The following is a 15944-nucleotide window of genomic DNA, read 5'->3' on the forward strand; positions in this document are numbered from 1 at the left end:
AGACGGTGAAGAAAGAGACAGAAGACATCTGACCAGTTTGTTAAACCCAAATCCATCCTTCCTTACCTCTCACTGGAAGGAATTTCTGAATTTTCTTCAATTTGTTCTTCAGCTTCACACTTCTCAACAAAAGCAGACATGCCAGAGAAAGGCAGATAGCAGGTGCAGGAAGTGTCTGACCCTGCATCCTGCACAGCCAGCTGTTACCTTCCAGTCCTGCTGGGACACAGGAGCAACACACCGAGCCGCTTGTGTCTCTTTCCCCTCCTACAGCTCTCGGGGTGTGTGTCGCTTCTTTGGCTGCAAAGTGCTGCAGGCTGATTTAGAATTGCATTGCAGAATTTCTGATTTCCTGAATGCATCTCTCTCTCTCTCTCTCTCTCTCTCTCTCTCTCTCTCTCTCTCTCTCTCTCTCTCTCTCTCTCTCTCTCTCTCTCTCGCCTGCAGACTGTGCTGCTGACCAGTGTCGTGTGTAAGAAACAGGTGGATACTGGAGAGAAAGTACAGAGGGTGGAAAAGAGAAACAACTCTGAGACAAGTTGGGAAAAAGTGCAGCAAAACTTGGATTCATGGAAGACAGATGACGGAAGGTTCAGGAAAGATGGAGAGACGTGCAGGGACCAGAGTGACGATCAGTCCTCCTCCATAGGATTTCCAACACAGGGCTATTAAACGACTACAGAGGCGTTTAAGAAGCGTCAGGTGAGTTAACTCAACAACAAATGTACTTTCCTCTGATATTAATGCTGGAAGTGGAAAATGACGTTTAAAATTTAAAGAAAGTTAAAAAAAAAAGATAACCTACTGATTGGAAAGTTAAAGTTTTACACAAAAATGTCACAATATTCACTTAAACACAGAAAGTAAAGATTGATTTAACCCAAACAAATAAAATTAAACCTCTAGTTTACTTTTTATAGTAATTTGATGCAGAAAGGGTCATAATATACTAAAACTTAATTTTTAATTGATGTAAATTCCATATTTTTCTGATTTTTTGTACTTGCGGTTATTTTGAAATTAAGTTTAGTACCTAATTCATTTAGGATAGAGACAAAATGATGCTCCACCATGGTTGACCTGCTAGTTAGAGAGTCATTGAGGTTAAAACTGCTGAAACTAATTGTTGTGAATAAGATTTAAAGTCTCCTGCCACAGTAAACCGCTTCATGCTTCTAAAGCAAACCGCTGATATCAAGACAAAAATAATAGCGTTTATTTTTCAGAATCGGAATGTCCCACCTATCTTAATGATGGAGTTATAATTGTTTTGGTTTAAGCTCAGACTGCTTTAAAAGAAGTAAAATCTTAAAACGGCACCAGAACGATACAAATCCCACATTTTGGCTCGGCGTCTGTAAAACCGATCGAGGTGAAACCATTTTTGTGTTTGCAAAGATCGGTTAGCTGTGGCAGCATGTGGCTGGCTTCCAATAAAGACATTTAAGATTGTAATTCAAAATTTTCAGTATCCTCAAAAGTTTTTTTTTAAATAAAAATGGGGACTTGGCTTTTCAGGTATCCATCAGGGTAAAGTTTCAGTTCCTGCAGCTACATTTCTATTTTACTCTTTCCCTTTCTTCACATTTTTATCACAATCTTTTACTTCTCCCAGTTTTATGATATTTTTAATCTTTTTTCAATCCTGTTATTTTTATATTTTCAATATATCTTTTGTGACATGTCTCATTATTTTTATCTTGAGAGGCGCTAAAAGATTGTTTCTTCTTCTTAATATTCCATCTGGCTTTCTTTTAATAACCATTTTGATTCAGTTGTTCCTCCATTTCCAGTTCCTTCTTTACCTTTTGTTGTTGTTATAATAAAACCGGTTCTCTCAGATATGCACCGATAAACATCTAGAGCATTCTTGCTTCCTTGTAGATGTCCACTTCTGCTTTTGTGCGCTGCAGCTGTCATCATTTGTTTCGGACTTTTTTTTTTTTTTTTTTAGAAAACCTTAAACATCTCTGTGTTGCACATATATGGAAACAAATAGGGACATTTTTAAGAATCATTCTAATTTAATCAAACAACCTCGGATTTGATTCATGCAAAGTTGACATGAGAATGTTGGAGACTGTGAACACAGAAAACCCACAGAACAATTCATTCATTCCTGCTGCAGAGCATAAATCACCAGTTTGGCACCAGTTCATCGTCGTCGTCGTCGTCTTCCTCCGCGTATCCGGGTCCGGGTCGCGGGGGCAGCATCCCAACTAGGGAGCTCCACACCGTCCTCTCCCTGGCCACCTCCACCAGCTCCTCCGGCAGGACCCCAAGGCGTTCCCGGACCAGATTGGAGATGTAACCTCTCCAACGTGTCCATCGGAGAGGCACCAGTTCATAAATAAATGAAACGGAATTTGTTTTCTGACTGAGTAAAACGATTGAGTTAGTCTTTGAAGAGTTGTTTGGTGGTAGAATCACCCAAGGTCTGGAATGAGGATGATTAGACATGGCGGGTTTCTGATGAAGTAAACCTGATACTCCATCTGAGTTGCTTATCACTCATTTTAATCAAATCAGTTTCAGAAGCACTGAAACAGCAGTGATGCATGGTAGCACACACCTGCTAACGCTGCAACAGGCTAAAAATTAGTCCGATGTAACGTAAGGTTGAACGTGACGCTGAGGGATGGCAGTAGCTCAGGAGCTAGAGCGGGTTGTGCAGTAATCAAAAGGTTGCAGGTTCGATCCCGGCTCCGACCAGAGAATGCTGCAGTTGTGTCCTTGGGCAAGACACTTTACCCACCTTGCCTGCTGGTGGTGGTCGGAGGGACCGGTGGTGCCAGTGTTAGGCAGCCTTCACCCCAAGGCAGCTGTGGCTACATTGTAGCTCATCCCCACCAGCGAGTGAATGGGTGAATGACTGATTGTGTTGTGAAGCGCCTTGGGGGGCTGTAGAACTCAAAGAAGGTTCTATACAAATACAGACCTTTTAATCGTTTAGCTCCAAAACACAACAGACAGATCCCTTTTTGTTCCCTTGAAGTTTACTGACGTGCTTTAGTCTAATGCACGTCTAGTTAGCAGTCATGCTAGGTTTGTGTGCGAAGCATCAGTGTGTCGGCCTGCAGTGCATGCTGGGAACTGGGGCACATTCTCATTGATTGACAGCTCTCTCTCTCTCTGTTGTGGACATGCAACTCTACTGGTCAACATGTAAATGACTGGTTTTGGTGGTTCTACTTTATATCTTAGAATAGGGTCAGGTAGTCAAGTTTATGCATTTCTCAAGTGACTTTGACATTTTAAAGTACGCACCCCAGCTTTAAAATCAGAAGAGGTTCGATGACAATTTGCATTTGTAATATAAAGGAAACTAAATAAGATTGGAAGGATGTGTACATTGTGTCTTGCCACTGGTGTGAATCTAAGTTTCAACCAAAAGTCCTATTTTGTTCCTCTTGTAGCTTAAAAGTAGATTTGTGTTTTTGTGTGTTAACGAGTTTTTCACCTGAACAACGATTTATAACAATCTTTCCTTTGTTTTATGACAGTTTTGATTAATGTTTTGAATTCGTGGCTTGATCCTTATATTTATAACTGCTTTTGTTGTGTTTTCTGATTTTATTTATCTTTCTCTTTTATTTAATGTATTATTCATCTTAAGGGGTCTGATCTCCGAGCGGTTCGCAGCCGAGTGTGAAGCAGCTGGGATGAAAATCAGCTCCTCTAAATCCGAGACCATGGTCTTGAGTCGGAAAAGAGTAGAATGCCTTCTCCGGATCAGGGATGAGGTCCTGCCCCAAGCGGAGGAGTTTAAGTATCACGGGGTCTTGTTCACGAGTGAGGGAAAGCTGGAACACAAGATTGATGGGTGGATTGGCATTGTACCGATCTGTTGTGGTGAAGAGAGAGCTGAGCTGGAAGGGAAAGCTCTCGATTTACCCGCCGATCTACTTTCCCTACCCCTCATGGTCACAAGCTTTGGGTAGTGACTGAAAGAACAAAACCATGGATACAAGCGGCCAAAATTAGTTTACTCCAGTGTGGCTGGGCTCTCCCTTAGAGATAGCGAGAAGCTCGGTCATCCGGGAGGGGCTCAGAGTAGATCTGGTGCTCCTCCATATCGAGAGGAGCCAGTTGAGGTTGCTCGGGCAACTGGTCAGAATGCCTCCTTGATGTCTCCCTGGTGAGGTTTTCCGGGCACATCTAACTGGGAGGAGACCCAAAGGAAGACCCAGGACACGCTGGAGGGATTATGTCTCTCACCTGGCCAGGGAACGCCTTGGGATTCCCCCGGAGGAGCTGGCCCAAGTGGCTGGGGGGAGGGAAGTCTGGGCATCCCTGCTTAGGCTGCTGCTCCCGCCACCCAACGCCGGATAAGTGGCTGATGGATGGATTTTATTTGATGATGTTTTGTTGTTTTCTTTTTATGGCTAATGATTTGTTTTGTTGATCTTTGTAAGTCACTTTCTGTGCTAAGCGCTACATAAAAAAGCTTGTGTGCTAGTTTCAAACAGCAGTTGACCTCTAAACTCGTCCCAGTGGTCGAATATTGGGACCAAATGACATAAATCCCACATAAAACACATATCACAAGTCCGATAGAGTTTACAGTGTTGTCTTGCCAAATTGGATACCTTGAAATTGAAGAAGTGCTAGCCTAATATGTAAAACATACTTGTGTGACTTGGGTGTGGATCAGCAGCCTTAAAGGACTTGCAACAATAAGTTATCCTTCTGAACGGTGTGAATGTCCTGAGGTGTAACTCAAGCCACCACGTCTCCTCCCCTACCTTCCCACCAGTTGTATCCTTCACGTACACAAAAGCATGAATGAAATAGTTTTAGCTTACAAGCTGTAATAGAAACTATGTGGACAATGACATGAGATCCAGTAAATTAATCTAGAAACACAGATTGCACGAATGAGGATGAGTAGAAAAAAAGGGAGGAATCATGGGGAAAATAAGCTTTTCCTATTTATTGACACGTTACAGAATAATAATAATAATAATAATAATAATAATACATTTTATTTAAAAGCGCCTTTCAGAACACCCAAGGTCACTTGACAGAAAACACGTAATAAAACACAATAAAACAATAATAAAACCCAAACAAGAAAAAAAAACTGAGAGAAACAGTTCAATAAAATCAGAGGTTGTAGGCAGATTTAAACATATGTGTTTTGAGTTTTGTTTTGAAAAGGGTGAAACTGTCGATGTTCCTGATGTCTGGGGGAAGTGAGTTCCAGAGACGAGGAGCAGAGCGGCTGAAAGCTCTGCTCCCCATGGTAGCGAGACGGGTAGAAGGAACCGCAAGATGGATGGAAGAAGAAGATCTGAGAGAATGGGATGGGGTGTGAATACTTATAAGGTCTGAGATATATGGAGGAGAGAGGTTGTGGATTGCTTTGAAGGTATGGAGGAGAATTTTGAAGATGGACCTGAATTTAACTGGGAGCCAGTGAAGCTGCTGGAGAACCGGGATGATGTGGTGAAAGGAAAGGTTTCTGGTGATAATACGGGCTGCTGAATTCTGGACCAGTTGCAGTTTATGAAGGAGTTTGTTGGGGAGACCATAAAGAAGTGAATTGCAATAATCGATACGGGAGGTGACGAGGCTGTGGACGAGAATGGCGGCAGTGTGAGGGGTCAGAAATGCAAAGAAATACAGAGAAATGCAAAAGTACACTTATCAAAATAAAACTGCGTTCTTGTGTCTCCAGGAGGATGTGTTGCCTCGTTGCAGAAGGAAAATGGGAAATTCACCTCCTTCGAATCATCAGCCTTTTCCTGACAGTAGCTGCTCCACCGACAGGTATCGTCTTCCAGCCCCACAGCCCCCCCCCCCCCCCCCCCAAAAAAAAGGCGTGACATAAATTTAATCCTTATTGGATAATTCTTTGTCATCAAGATTCATAAAATTTGTTCCTATCAGACCAATTTTGCAATGCTAATGTTTTATTCTAAATAATTACAAAGCTCCCAACCATACAGTGCCTGAATGTGTCACCATTCCATGTTTTCCAGTACATTGCTCCTTCCTGGGAGACACCAAAGCTGTGATAAATGTCTGTTACGACCACTGGACCCTACAAAGCCCAATCGTCTCCGTGCCACGTCTCATGACCGTGTGTGTGGACGTTCGGGTGGTTGTCCCTGGATCCTGGGTGGCTTTTTCCTACAACTCTGTCTACGGGATTTATCCCGATTTGGGTCTGGAGGGAGACTCGGACATGATATATGGGTGGCTGCTACAAGTCCGGCACCAGTTTCCAATCCAGATGCTCCCTACCATTTGGCACAGAGTTTGTCTGAGGAGGGACGAAGCGAGGAACGTGTTTAGTCTGGAGGTAAATTTTAGGGTGTGCATTTTTGTTCTGTTCTGGAGTAAATCTGATGCTCTCTTATGTCTTTAAACCTGTGAAAAATATTTTTCTCCACATTGGTTTTCTCTTTTAGATTTTTTTGACACACTTGGTAATTTCAGCAAACTAATTCCAACATCAGACACATAACTTGTTTAAATATGGAATTCAGTTTGCAAAGGTTGATTTGTTAAGAGTAAAAGTTGGCTCTCCAAACTATCCTGGTTTTATGTGACGCTAGGTGTGTTTCCACTGGCGGAACTTCAGGGTAAAGTCACGGGAACTTCCCGGTGTGTGTGTGTGTGTGTGTGTGTGTGTGTGTGTGTCCACTTGACCGGGCCATTTTCAGGAACTTTCCGGGTACCTGATCAGAATAGCCCGGTGGAGTTGCTGAGCCGACTTTTTGGTTAACTCATGCTGATTGGTTGTGAAATGATTGTTATTCATTGACGATATTCCCAAAATGAATCCTCTATGATGATATTCTACTCTAAATTCAAAATTGGACAAACACAAGCACAAAAGTTTCATTTGATCAAACCCAGAAATTTACTCTGTGTCATTGCGTCCTATCAGAGGAGCAAAAACAGCAAAAATGCATGAAGGCAAATTTTCACGAGATAAAAATTTTTAGCAATTCCAATTAGAAAATCGATGATATTTCTACCAGAATAACCAGTACAGCATTTATATTTTGTTCTTTGACCATATGTGAATATTTGAAATAGGAAACACAAAATCAGTTACTGACTCTCCAATTGTGTAATTTCCATAACAATTTTGCAAAATGGTGAATAGACAGCGAGTCAGAAATGGAAAAAAAGGAAAGGTAGAAATAAAAATTGGATGAAATTTGATTTACAGAATTGAATATTATGTTTATTAAAATGTAAATATATAATCACTGAATATGCAAATGTTTCAGGTAGATGGGAAGATGGTGGCAGAAAGGACCGTCATCGCTCAGGCCATCCCTGCATATGGCTCCCTTTGGCTGGGCTGTAACCCTAGAAACGGATTAGGTGGGAATGTGGAGCTGTACTTGTTCCGGATGTGGGCAGACTTGGGTGATCACGAGTTTTGTGAGGATGGGACGGTCGTTGGCTGGAATTCACAATCCTGGGCAGTGACCAGTTCCAAATCCAGAGAAACACAACCACATCTTCACTGCGGTGAGGCAGACCCAACATTTACCTCCTGATTCTTAGAAATTTACTAATTTAATGCTTGACTTTTTTTGTGTTTAAATAAATAATTTTCTTTGCTAATTAGAAAATTAGAAAAATCTGAGTGCAGCATTTTTTTAATATATTAAACTAATGAATCATGAATGCAAGAGACAAATTAGGCATTCATGAATGCCGTGTCATGAAACTTATCTCATACTGATACTTAGCCAAAACAATATTTCTAACTAGCACACAAGACCGAGCTTTGTTAATTAGATTAAATGTGCCTGAGGTAGCATAGTTCAAAGATAAAAGCGTTTCTAAAACTACTAGTACATAATAATGCATGGAGACTCTGATCTAGACAAAGGTTTGACAGTGACACAAATACTTTTACTGAGGATTTAAAAACAGTCATGATCAGACTCTAAATCTGCAACGTTGGTCATTCTTTTTCTGCGACTCATGCTTTCAATCAACTTCTGGTCTAAATCCTGACTCTCGCCAGCCATATCCTACGTAATTAATATTTGGCGTTGGTTTGATTTTGCAGGTTTTTGTTTGTGTACATACCTCTGGCTAGTATTTTGACCTGGACCCCAAATGGCTGCAGGTGTTCCACTTAGAGGATGATTAGGTACCATGCTTTATTCATGACTGTGTTCTCAGTATTCTTGGTTGAGAGGCTTACACAAATGGATGGTTTCAGAAGGCGTCACCTTTGGCAGGACAAAGGGCAAATATTAATGCTAGGCTCATCTTCTATGGACGATCTATGTGCTCCAGTCCTGACAAGATTAAAGAGAAGATGCTTCTTTGCTGCTCTTCTTGACATCCTTTTCTAAAACCAACCACATGTAAATCCCATCATGTTTCTGTGGAAATGAAGGCTATTTTATTAGTAAATCTAGGGTTCTTTGGAATACGATTGAGTAAATGTTTGAATTCAGTCCAGTATAATCTCAACAGGATGGAAAATGGCAGCGAGCTGACACTTGTCAATTGTTTGCTGGCAGCAAAGTTCGGAAGCCTGTTTTTTGCAGGCGACATGCAAATAGTGTTTGTACTTCCTGCTGATACTGTGTTGCTTGGAAATCCGGTTGGAGGTGCCAGAGTGACAAACATGTATGTAAAAGAGATTTATCTGGGAAAATCCAAAACAACAGTTACTTGTTTGTGCTGGACTGAAGTGTGGGAAGAAAATTATATCACACTGTGCCATACATTCACATATGTGTATGGCACGCTTCCGGTCGGCAACAAGATGGCGCCTGTGCTTGGCTTAGCCGCAGTCACCGGCCACTTTTTCAAACTCTTCTCCACTAACCTCCTCTTTTCCACCTTGATCCTGTCTGCGATCCTCTTCAGTAGTGTCCCTGCTACCATCTCCTATGATCGCCAGACTCTTTTGTCCTTCCGTTCGTTCAAGATCGCCCAAGACGCACCGAGGACGTACCTCTCTCTTTGTTTACCTGAGCGGCGCACTGGCCCGGAGCCAAACTACGGTCCCGAGCTGCGCACCTCCAGCTATGTTTGTCCGGCCCCGGGAAAACGTCGGAGGAAAAGAGGTAAACGAGCAGGAATCCAGGTGAGAATAAGACTTCTCTTAAAGCGTGGTTTATCTAGTAATCATCGGCGCGATCTTCTAGCTTTTTGTCCTTTGTTTGGTGACCCGAGCGCCACTTCCGCATTCCCGCCAGGCCGCGTTGCGACGCGGTTCATCCGTCCAAGTTTTTTAAGGTCCGTTTATCCTCATTCCTCAGTGGTTTCTCCTCCTGTTCCCTCCATAAGTGGTTTTTATAAACACCGTGGATCTAACCCTGCTAATTTACGTCCACTAACTCCAGCTGTTTCTGTAGTTTCTGATTCCTCCACCTCACTCAGCATGGCTCTATTAAACACCCGCTCTGTTAACAATAAGTCCTTCCTGCTCAATGATCTAATTCTCTCTAAAAACCTGGATTTTCTGTTTCTGACTGAAGTTTGGCAGCAAACATCTGATTATTCTGCTCTTATTGAACTCTGCCCGAGTGGTTATTCTTTTCTTAGCCAGCCTCGGGGTTCTGGTCGTGGTGGAGGCCTAGCTGTTGTTTTCAGAGACCATCTTCCATGTAGCTCTACAACCTCTGGTCACTTTGCTTCCTTTGAACTGCAGCTGATTAAAGTCAGGTTTAAGAACCCGTTCTACTGTGCTGTGGTTTATCGTCCACCTGGTCCAAACAGTTCTTTCCTTCAGGAGTTTAGTGACTTTCTATCCTCCACTGTGAAGCTGTCCAGACTGGTGATTGTTGGTGACTTATCCACGTTGATGATCCCTCTGATCACTTTGCCATGAATTTCTCCAGCCTTATGGACTCCTTCAGCTTTACCCAGCATGTTTCTGGCCCCACACACACCAGGGGGCACACTCTAGACCTTGTTTTTACCCTTAGTCTAAATGCTGACAGTGTTTGTCCTGAGGATGTTTATATTTCAGATCACCATTGCATTTTCTTTAACTTGTCAGTTTCTGCGTCCCCACCTCCTGCTCGCCGTATGGTTAGTTCTCGTTTTCTTACTGAGAGCACAGCTAGCAATTATTCTGCTGCTTTTGATCCACCCTGTTCTTCTGATAACGACCCAGATTCCTTAACTTCTCAGTTTAACGAGCACTGCCTCTCCATTCTGGACAACATCTGTCCGCTCAGAACCAGATCAGTTCCTGCAGTGAACCCTACTCCCTGTTTTACTGACAGTCTTCGCAGCCTGAAGCGCCAATGCAGAAATATTGAGCATTTGTGGAAGAAAAGCCATCTCCACGTCCATCTGCTGCACCTAAAGGATCTTCTGACATCCTTTAACTCTGCAGTCAGAGATGCTAGGGTTTCCGATACTTCTAACAATAGAATAGAATAGAAACAACCTTTATTGTCCCAAAAGGTGGACATTCATTCATTTTAGTAAATAGCTGAAAAGGACTTTAACATGGAACATTAGCTGAAACCTTTTAATGAAGGTACTTTTACAAATACCCACATCGGGGCACTTTAGGGCAGGACATGGTTTGATGCAGATTTGGGACAAATGTTTTTAAGGGATTAATCACTTAAAGGTTCAATTTAATGAAAAATCTACATTTTCTTTTAGCTTTTTTCCGCGTGATATCGCCATTTCCTCGTGAGAAATATCTGGAACCTTTAAACTTTTAGTGTCCTCTTTACTCTGAAGGCAAAAACCAATCATTTGGGAAGTAATCCTCCACCTACCCTATGTCACATCTCAGAAGTGACAGTATGTAATGGTATTTATTGATAAGTAACTTATGAACTTAAAATATATCCGTTACTTTTGGCCTTTTAATCTGATTTAGTTGGTTTGCTTAAAAATAAATCCAATTAGCATATATTTAGGGATATTTAATTGTTTCTTTTGAATAGACTTTTTTTTCTTTGCTGTTTCAGGTAATTGGAATCACTTTTTATGTAATGATCATGTTATGTTGAGTTTAATATTTGAGTAAATTGTAAAACATGACCAGATGTGTGTTTTCTGGTTCTCTTTAAGTGTTTGACCCACTTCTCGCCTTCAGTTCATAACTCACACCTGTCCTGCAGACATTAAGCAACAGCTGCTGTCAATCAGCAATCATCATTTCTGTCCAAATACTTCCTGGTTTCTTTAGATTCTTCTGTGTCTTGTTTTGGGGTCCTTGTGTTTTTATCATATTTACAATAGTGTTTACATTGTTGCACTTTTTTAGTCTCATTTTCACTTTTCCAAATGATTTGAGCCAACATTTTGTGGGTCTGCGATGCTTTTATAATTATAAATCAAAATACAAAGTCATCTTGCGCCAAACTGAAGCTTGCATAAGGGGCCCGGTTCATATGGCAAAACATTATGAAGATGTTTGGCCTGAATCTCCCCTTCTGACAATTTTAGAGACTGATATGCAATTTTTGCAATTTTGCTGCACATGTTAGCACAAAACTTGATTTATTGGACTTTTGCGCACAAGGATCTCCAAATATTTCTTATAAGATTTACTGCTGGAAAACAGGTTGAAGCATGAACTCTGACTTTTATTTGCATTTCAGGCCCAGATTACTCAAATAGTACAGACATTATGGCTTCAACCCCCTCCTCTAACACCAGTCCAGCCAATCCGCTTTCAACCAGCAGCCGTGTGCATCCAATGACATCAGTGCCTGTCAAACAAAACCTGCAGGAAGGATTGTTGTCATCAGGTTAGTCTGCATACAGCAGATGCTGTGTACATTGTTTTGCAGGCATGCAATTTGAGACTTTCAGCGCTATTCTGTTCCATAAACAACTAACTGTCCCTTATCTAGTTTCCTTTTAACCTTCTCTTTCAGGATCACCTTTAGTAAACTGTAACATCAGTCAGCTTTGTTCCAATCAAAGTAAGAATCCATCACCTTGGTTCAGTCTGTCTTCATTAATAGTTTTTACTTTGGTGTTACATCTTTACTTCTTCCTCCAGGTGCTTACTTTTGGATGCTCATAAACGTGAACGCCTCAGAGAGCAGCAAGACTGAACAGGAGCTCAACAGTTTGGTGAGAGTAAAAACTTTTTCTGCTTTCCGATGAGATTGTTGTAAATTGTTCACACTCCAGCTGTGCACTGACTCACTCCTTTAATTGCTTTAAATGTCACATTTTTGCAGACCAGTTTTCCTGAAGCAGGATTAGCCTGTGGAACAGAAGCCTGTTGATGCTGCTGAGAGGAATTCTGTTAAAGGCTGACATTCACGTTGTAAAGAAATACCTCAGCGATGGTTTTTCTTTTGTTATATCAGCCTCAGGCTTTACTTTCTTTTGTTGACCCCTGTTATCTGATCTGTTGTACACATTCGTTGTCTAAAATTCCCAGTATTCCCAATCTTTACTATTTCATCACCACACAGTTCTGTGTAAAGGGTTCAAATTCAAATTCAAAGATACTTTATTAATCCCAGAGGGAAATTAGAGTTTCAGTGAACACAATTCTGAGATTAGACATACAGACATAGGCATAGACACATGACAAGAATTGGTGACTGTGGTCATTCACAACCCGAGTCACGCTACCTTAATGGAGAACAGAGGGGTTTATACATGAGGATTGGTTCAGGTGGAGGGAAAAAAAGGCACTTCAGAGTTACCCTCCACAGAGAGGGCAGCTTTGCTCTGCAAAAAACACCTCAGACAGAAATGCAACAGACTTCAGACATCACACAACATAAGTGTCCACTAGGTGGGGTGGTAGGGTTGGGGACTCTCCACACGTCAGTGCATGCAGCCACGATGAGCAGCGCTCGTCACCTCAGTCTGGACAGGGGAGGGAGGTCGTTGGGTTTGGAGGGCACAGTGACTCCTGGAACGATTCTGCAGCCTTCACAGCCCACAGTCCCGCCCAGGCTGGGAATGGGAGACAGAGTTGCCATAGCGACGGCAGCATTCCACATTTCTTCTGAGGGGGGCATTCGTTGTAGCCTCTCAGGCTCAAGGGCACCAGATTCAGATATGAAATAGTTTTGTGGCCAGTCAGAGATAATTTCCTATGTCTTAAAGTTCTGTTGGTCCTCAACCTCTCAAAATCCTAATAATGGTGTAAATGTATCCCAATCCATGCCTATTCGTCCACTCGCTCCTTGATGGCATCCATCTTTTGTGCCAACGCATGAATCTCAGCCAAAGTTCCAAGCTTACGACTCATCTCGACAATTATATGAGTCTGTGAATTCACAGCGCAGTGTAATCCATCCCTGAGCTCGGGGAGAGCGCCAATATTCCTCGACAGCTCGTCAGTTTTCCGGTAAGCCAGGAAGCCTCCTAGGCCAAAGAGCAGGAAACCTGACACCAACACCACGAATATCCAGGCGTCTTCAGAATCCTCTACAGACAGTTGAGAGAGGCAGATCAGGTTCCACTGTTTCCAGGAGTCCATGATATGCCCAGCTGGATCTGTCCCAGAGCTAAAATGCTGTTCGTCACTGAACAGGATTTCTGGGCGCAGCCAAGGTGTTAAGGGGATCTGTTTTGGTGTCCTAAGAACTGAGTTGCTGCTTTTTGCCTATGATGTGGTCCTGTTGGCTTCATCAGTCTGTGATCTCCAACTTTCGCTGGAGCGGTTGGCTGGCGAGTGGAAGCAGCTGGGATAAGAACCAGCAGCTTAGCAGTTGATTTACCAGGGGATCGACATTCCTACCTCACCTATGGTCCTCTTACACATGGGACTTTTACACATGACCTGTTTAAAGTCACATGACTGGTTAAAGTGCTCAATGACTTTTATCTAGCAACTGAGAGCAGTAATTCTGTGTTGTTACTTCTGCTGGACCTCACGGCTGCCTTTGACACGATAGATCATGAAGTGCTGCTTCACCGTCTGCATCATTATGCCGGGATTTCAGGGTTAGCCCTGGATCGGTTTGGATCATACTTGACAAATAGAAAAATGTGTGTTAGCATGGGAAGTTATTCCTCAGAGTGCTCTGATCTACCCTGGGGGGGGGGGGGGGGGGGGGGGTACCACAGGGCTCGATATTAGGGCCTCTGTTGTTTTCTGTTTACATTCTGCCCTTAGGTGACATCTGTCGTGAGCTTGGAGTTCAATTCCACCTTTATGCTGACGATTGTCAGCTGTACCTGCCTCTGAACACGTCCAGTGGTCTCTCTATTTCTATTTACCAACTGTTTGAGGGAGATCAAGACCTGGATGAGTAAAAGTTTTCTGAGCCTAAGTGATCACAAAACAGAGGCTATATTGTTTGCTCCAAGCAGACATTGTGACTTTTCCCTAACTGACTGTGGGTCATTTAATGGCCAGCTGACTACATCGGTGACTAAACTAAGTGTTAAACTGGATAGCGCCCTTAGTTTTGATACCCACATCCCACATCAATGGAGTGATCTCCTCCTTTTTCCACCTCCGTCAGTTGGCAAAGATCAAACCATTTTTGTCACGTCATGATCTTGAGACGGTAGTCCATGCTTTTATCACGGTGCGATTGGACTACTGTAACTCTGTTTTATTCGGTGTGAGCTAGGGCTCAATAGCCAGGTTGCAAATGGTGTAGAATGCTGCTGCCAGATTTTTAGAGGGCAGGCGCAAGTATGACCACATTACTCCTGTCCTGGCTGCGCTTCACTGGCTGCCCGTTGATGTAAGGATTCGTTTGAAAATACTCTTATTGGTTTTCAAAACGTTAAATGGTTTGGCCCCTCCTTACTTGGTGTCACTGCTTCAAGCGTACACCCCTGCACAGTCACTCCGCTCGGAGAACCTCATGCTCCTCTCGGTCCCAAGAACGCGCCTAACGACACGTGGTGATAGGGCCTTTGCTGTGGCAGGCCCTACGCTTTGGAACGAGCTTCCTCTCAGCATAAAGGCCTCCACCTCTGTCGCGGTTTTTAAGGCAAGGCTAAAAACCTACTTTTATGATCTGTCTTTTAACCTTTCTAACTAGTTTTATTGTTTTACTTATAGCAATCTGTGTACTCACTGTATTTTTAATCTGTATCTTGTGATGCAATGTTTTTATTTTCTGGACTTAATGTTTTATGTTTTTTACTTGATCTGTGTAGCACCTTGGGGGCATCTTTTTGCCTGCAAGGCGTGATTTACAAATAAAGTTGAGTTGAGTTTTTTTAATATTTGAATATTTTGCTATTGTATTTCCACATTTTATTCTTAACACTCAGTAGTTAACTATACTATGTTTGACCCTTTTGCTGCATTAAACATCTAATTTCGACACAATATCACGAAATCCTCAGAAACCATCTTTGTTTTTAGGAAGTTTTTCCTCATATTTACTGTAAAAATGAAACTAGATCAATGAAGCTGACTTACAGCAGGTGACACGGAGAACTAGACTCTAGGGATGAATATATCTGGTGATGTCTGAATACCGAGGGAAACACCTGGAGGAACCAAATTCTGCACAGTTTTTCACTCAATCCAGTAAACTCAATAAAGAAAAGAATTTTTCAATGAAGATTGTTTCATGCTTGAAGAAATCATAAAGTTTAGATGAAATGGAACCATTTTTATGGTTTTACCTGAGGCTGAGGTTCAGCTTCTGACCTTTAAAGGAGAGAATGTGAGATTTATTAACTCCGATGTATAAAATTTTTGAATGAGATAAAAAAACCGTTTAGATAAACCTAAAGTCTGCTGTGCTGCTCATCCTATTCTATATAAGAAGCTGTTATGGGGTGCACGTTTATAATTAAACACCTTCCTGCTTCATGTCAGACTTTAGGGTTCATTTCAAGATCCTGGTTCTGGTCTATAGGGCCTTACATGGACAAGCACCATCTTACATTGGTGATCTTCTTAGTCCCTACACCCCCAGCAGGTCCCTGAGGTCCAGCGATCAAAGCCTACTGCTTGTGCAGCACCAGGCTAAACACCAAAGGTGACAGATCGTTTGCTGCTGTGGCCCCCAGACTCTGGACCTCTCTCC

General features: G+C 42.3%; 1 protein-coding gene across 3 annotated transcripts in view; it reads left to right on the forward strand.

Annotated features, from left to right (window-relative positions):
• The first annotated feature begins 580 nt into the window (after positions 1-580).
• adgrg2a (adhesion G protein-coupled receptor G2a) overlaps positions 581-15944 on the forward strand; it is a 37230-nt gene continuing 21866 nt past the window's right edge. For 2 of the 3 annotated variants that reach the window (XM_070553250.1, XM_070553251.1), the window contains exons 1-6: positions 5465-5772; positions 5985-6307; positions 7248-7494; positions 11568-11717; positions 11847-11894; positions 11975-12048. In XM_070553250.1, coding sequence (XP_070409351.1) covers positions 5613-5772; positions 5985-6307; positions 7248-7494; positions 11568-11717; positions 11847-11894; positions 11975-12048 — 1002 coding nt within the window. In that variant the 5' untranslated portion in view covers positions 5465-5612. Of the gene's footprint in view, positions 703-5464; positions 5773-5984; positions 6308-7247; positions 7495-11567; positions 11718-11846; positions 11895-11974; positions 12049-15944 lie in introns of those variants that run through there. The other variant, XM_070553252.1, reaches the window with a different exon arrangement.

This window comes from Nothobranchius furzeri, chromosome 7 (assembly GCF_043380555.1).
Source record: "Nothobranchius furzeri strain GRZ-AD chromosome 7, NfurGRZ-RIMD1, whole genome shotgun sequence".
Lineage (NCBI taxonomy): Eukaryota > Metazoa > Chordata > Actinopteri > Cyprinodontiformes > Nothobranchiidae > Nothobranchius > Nothobranchius furzeri.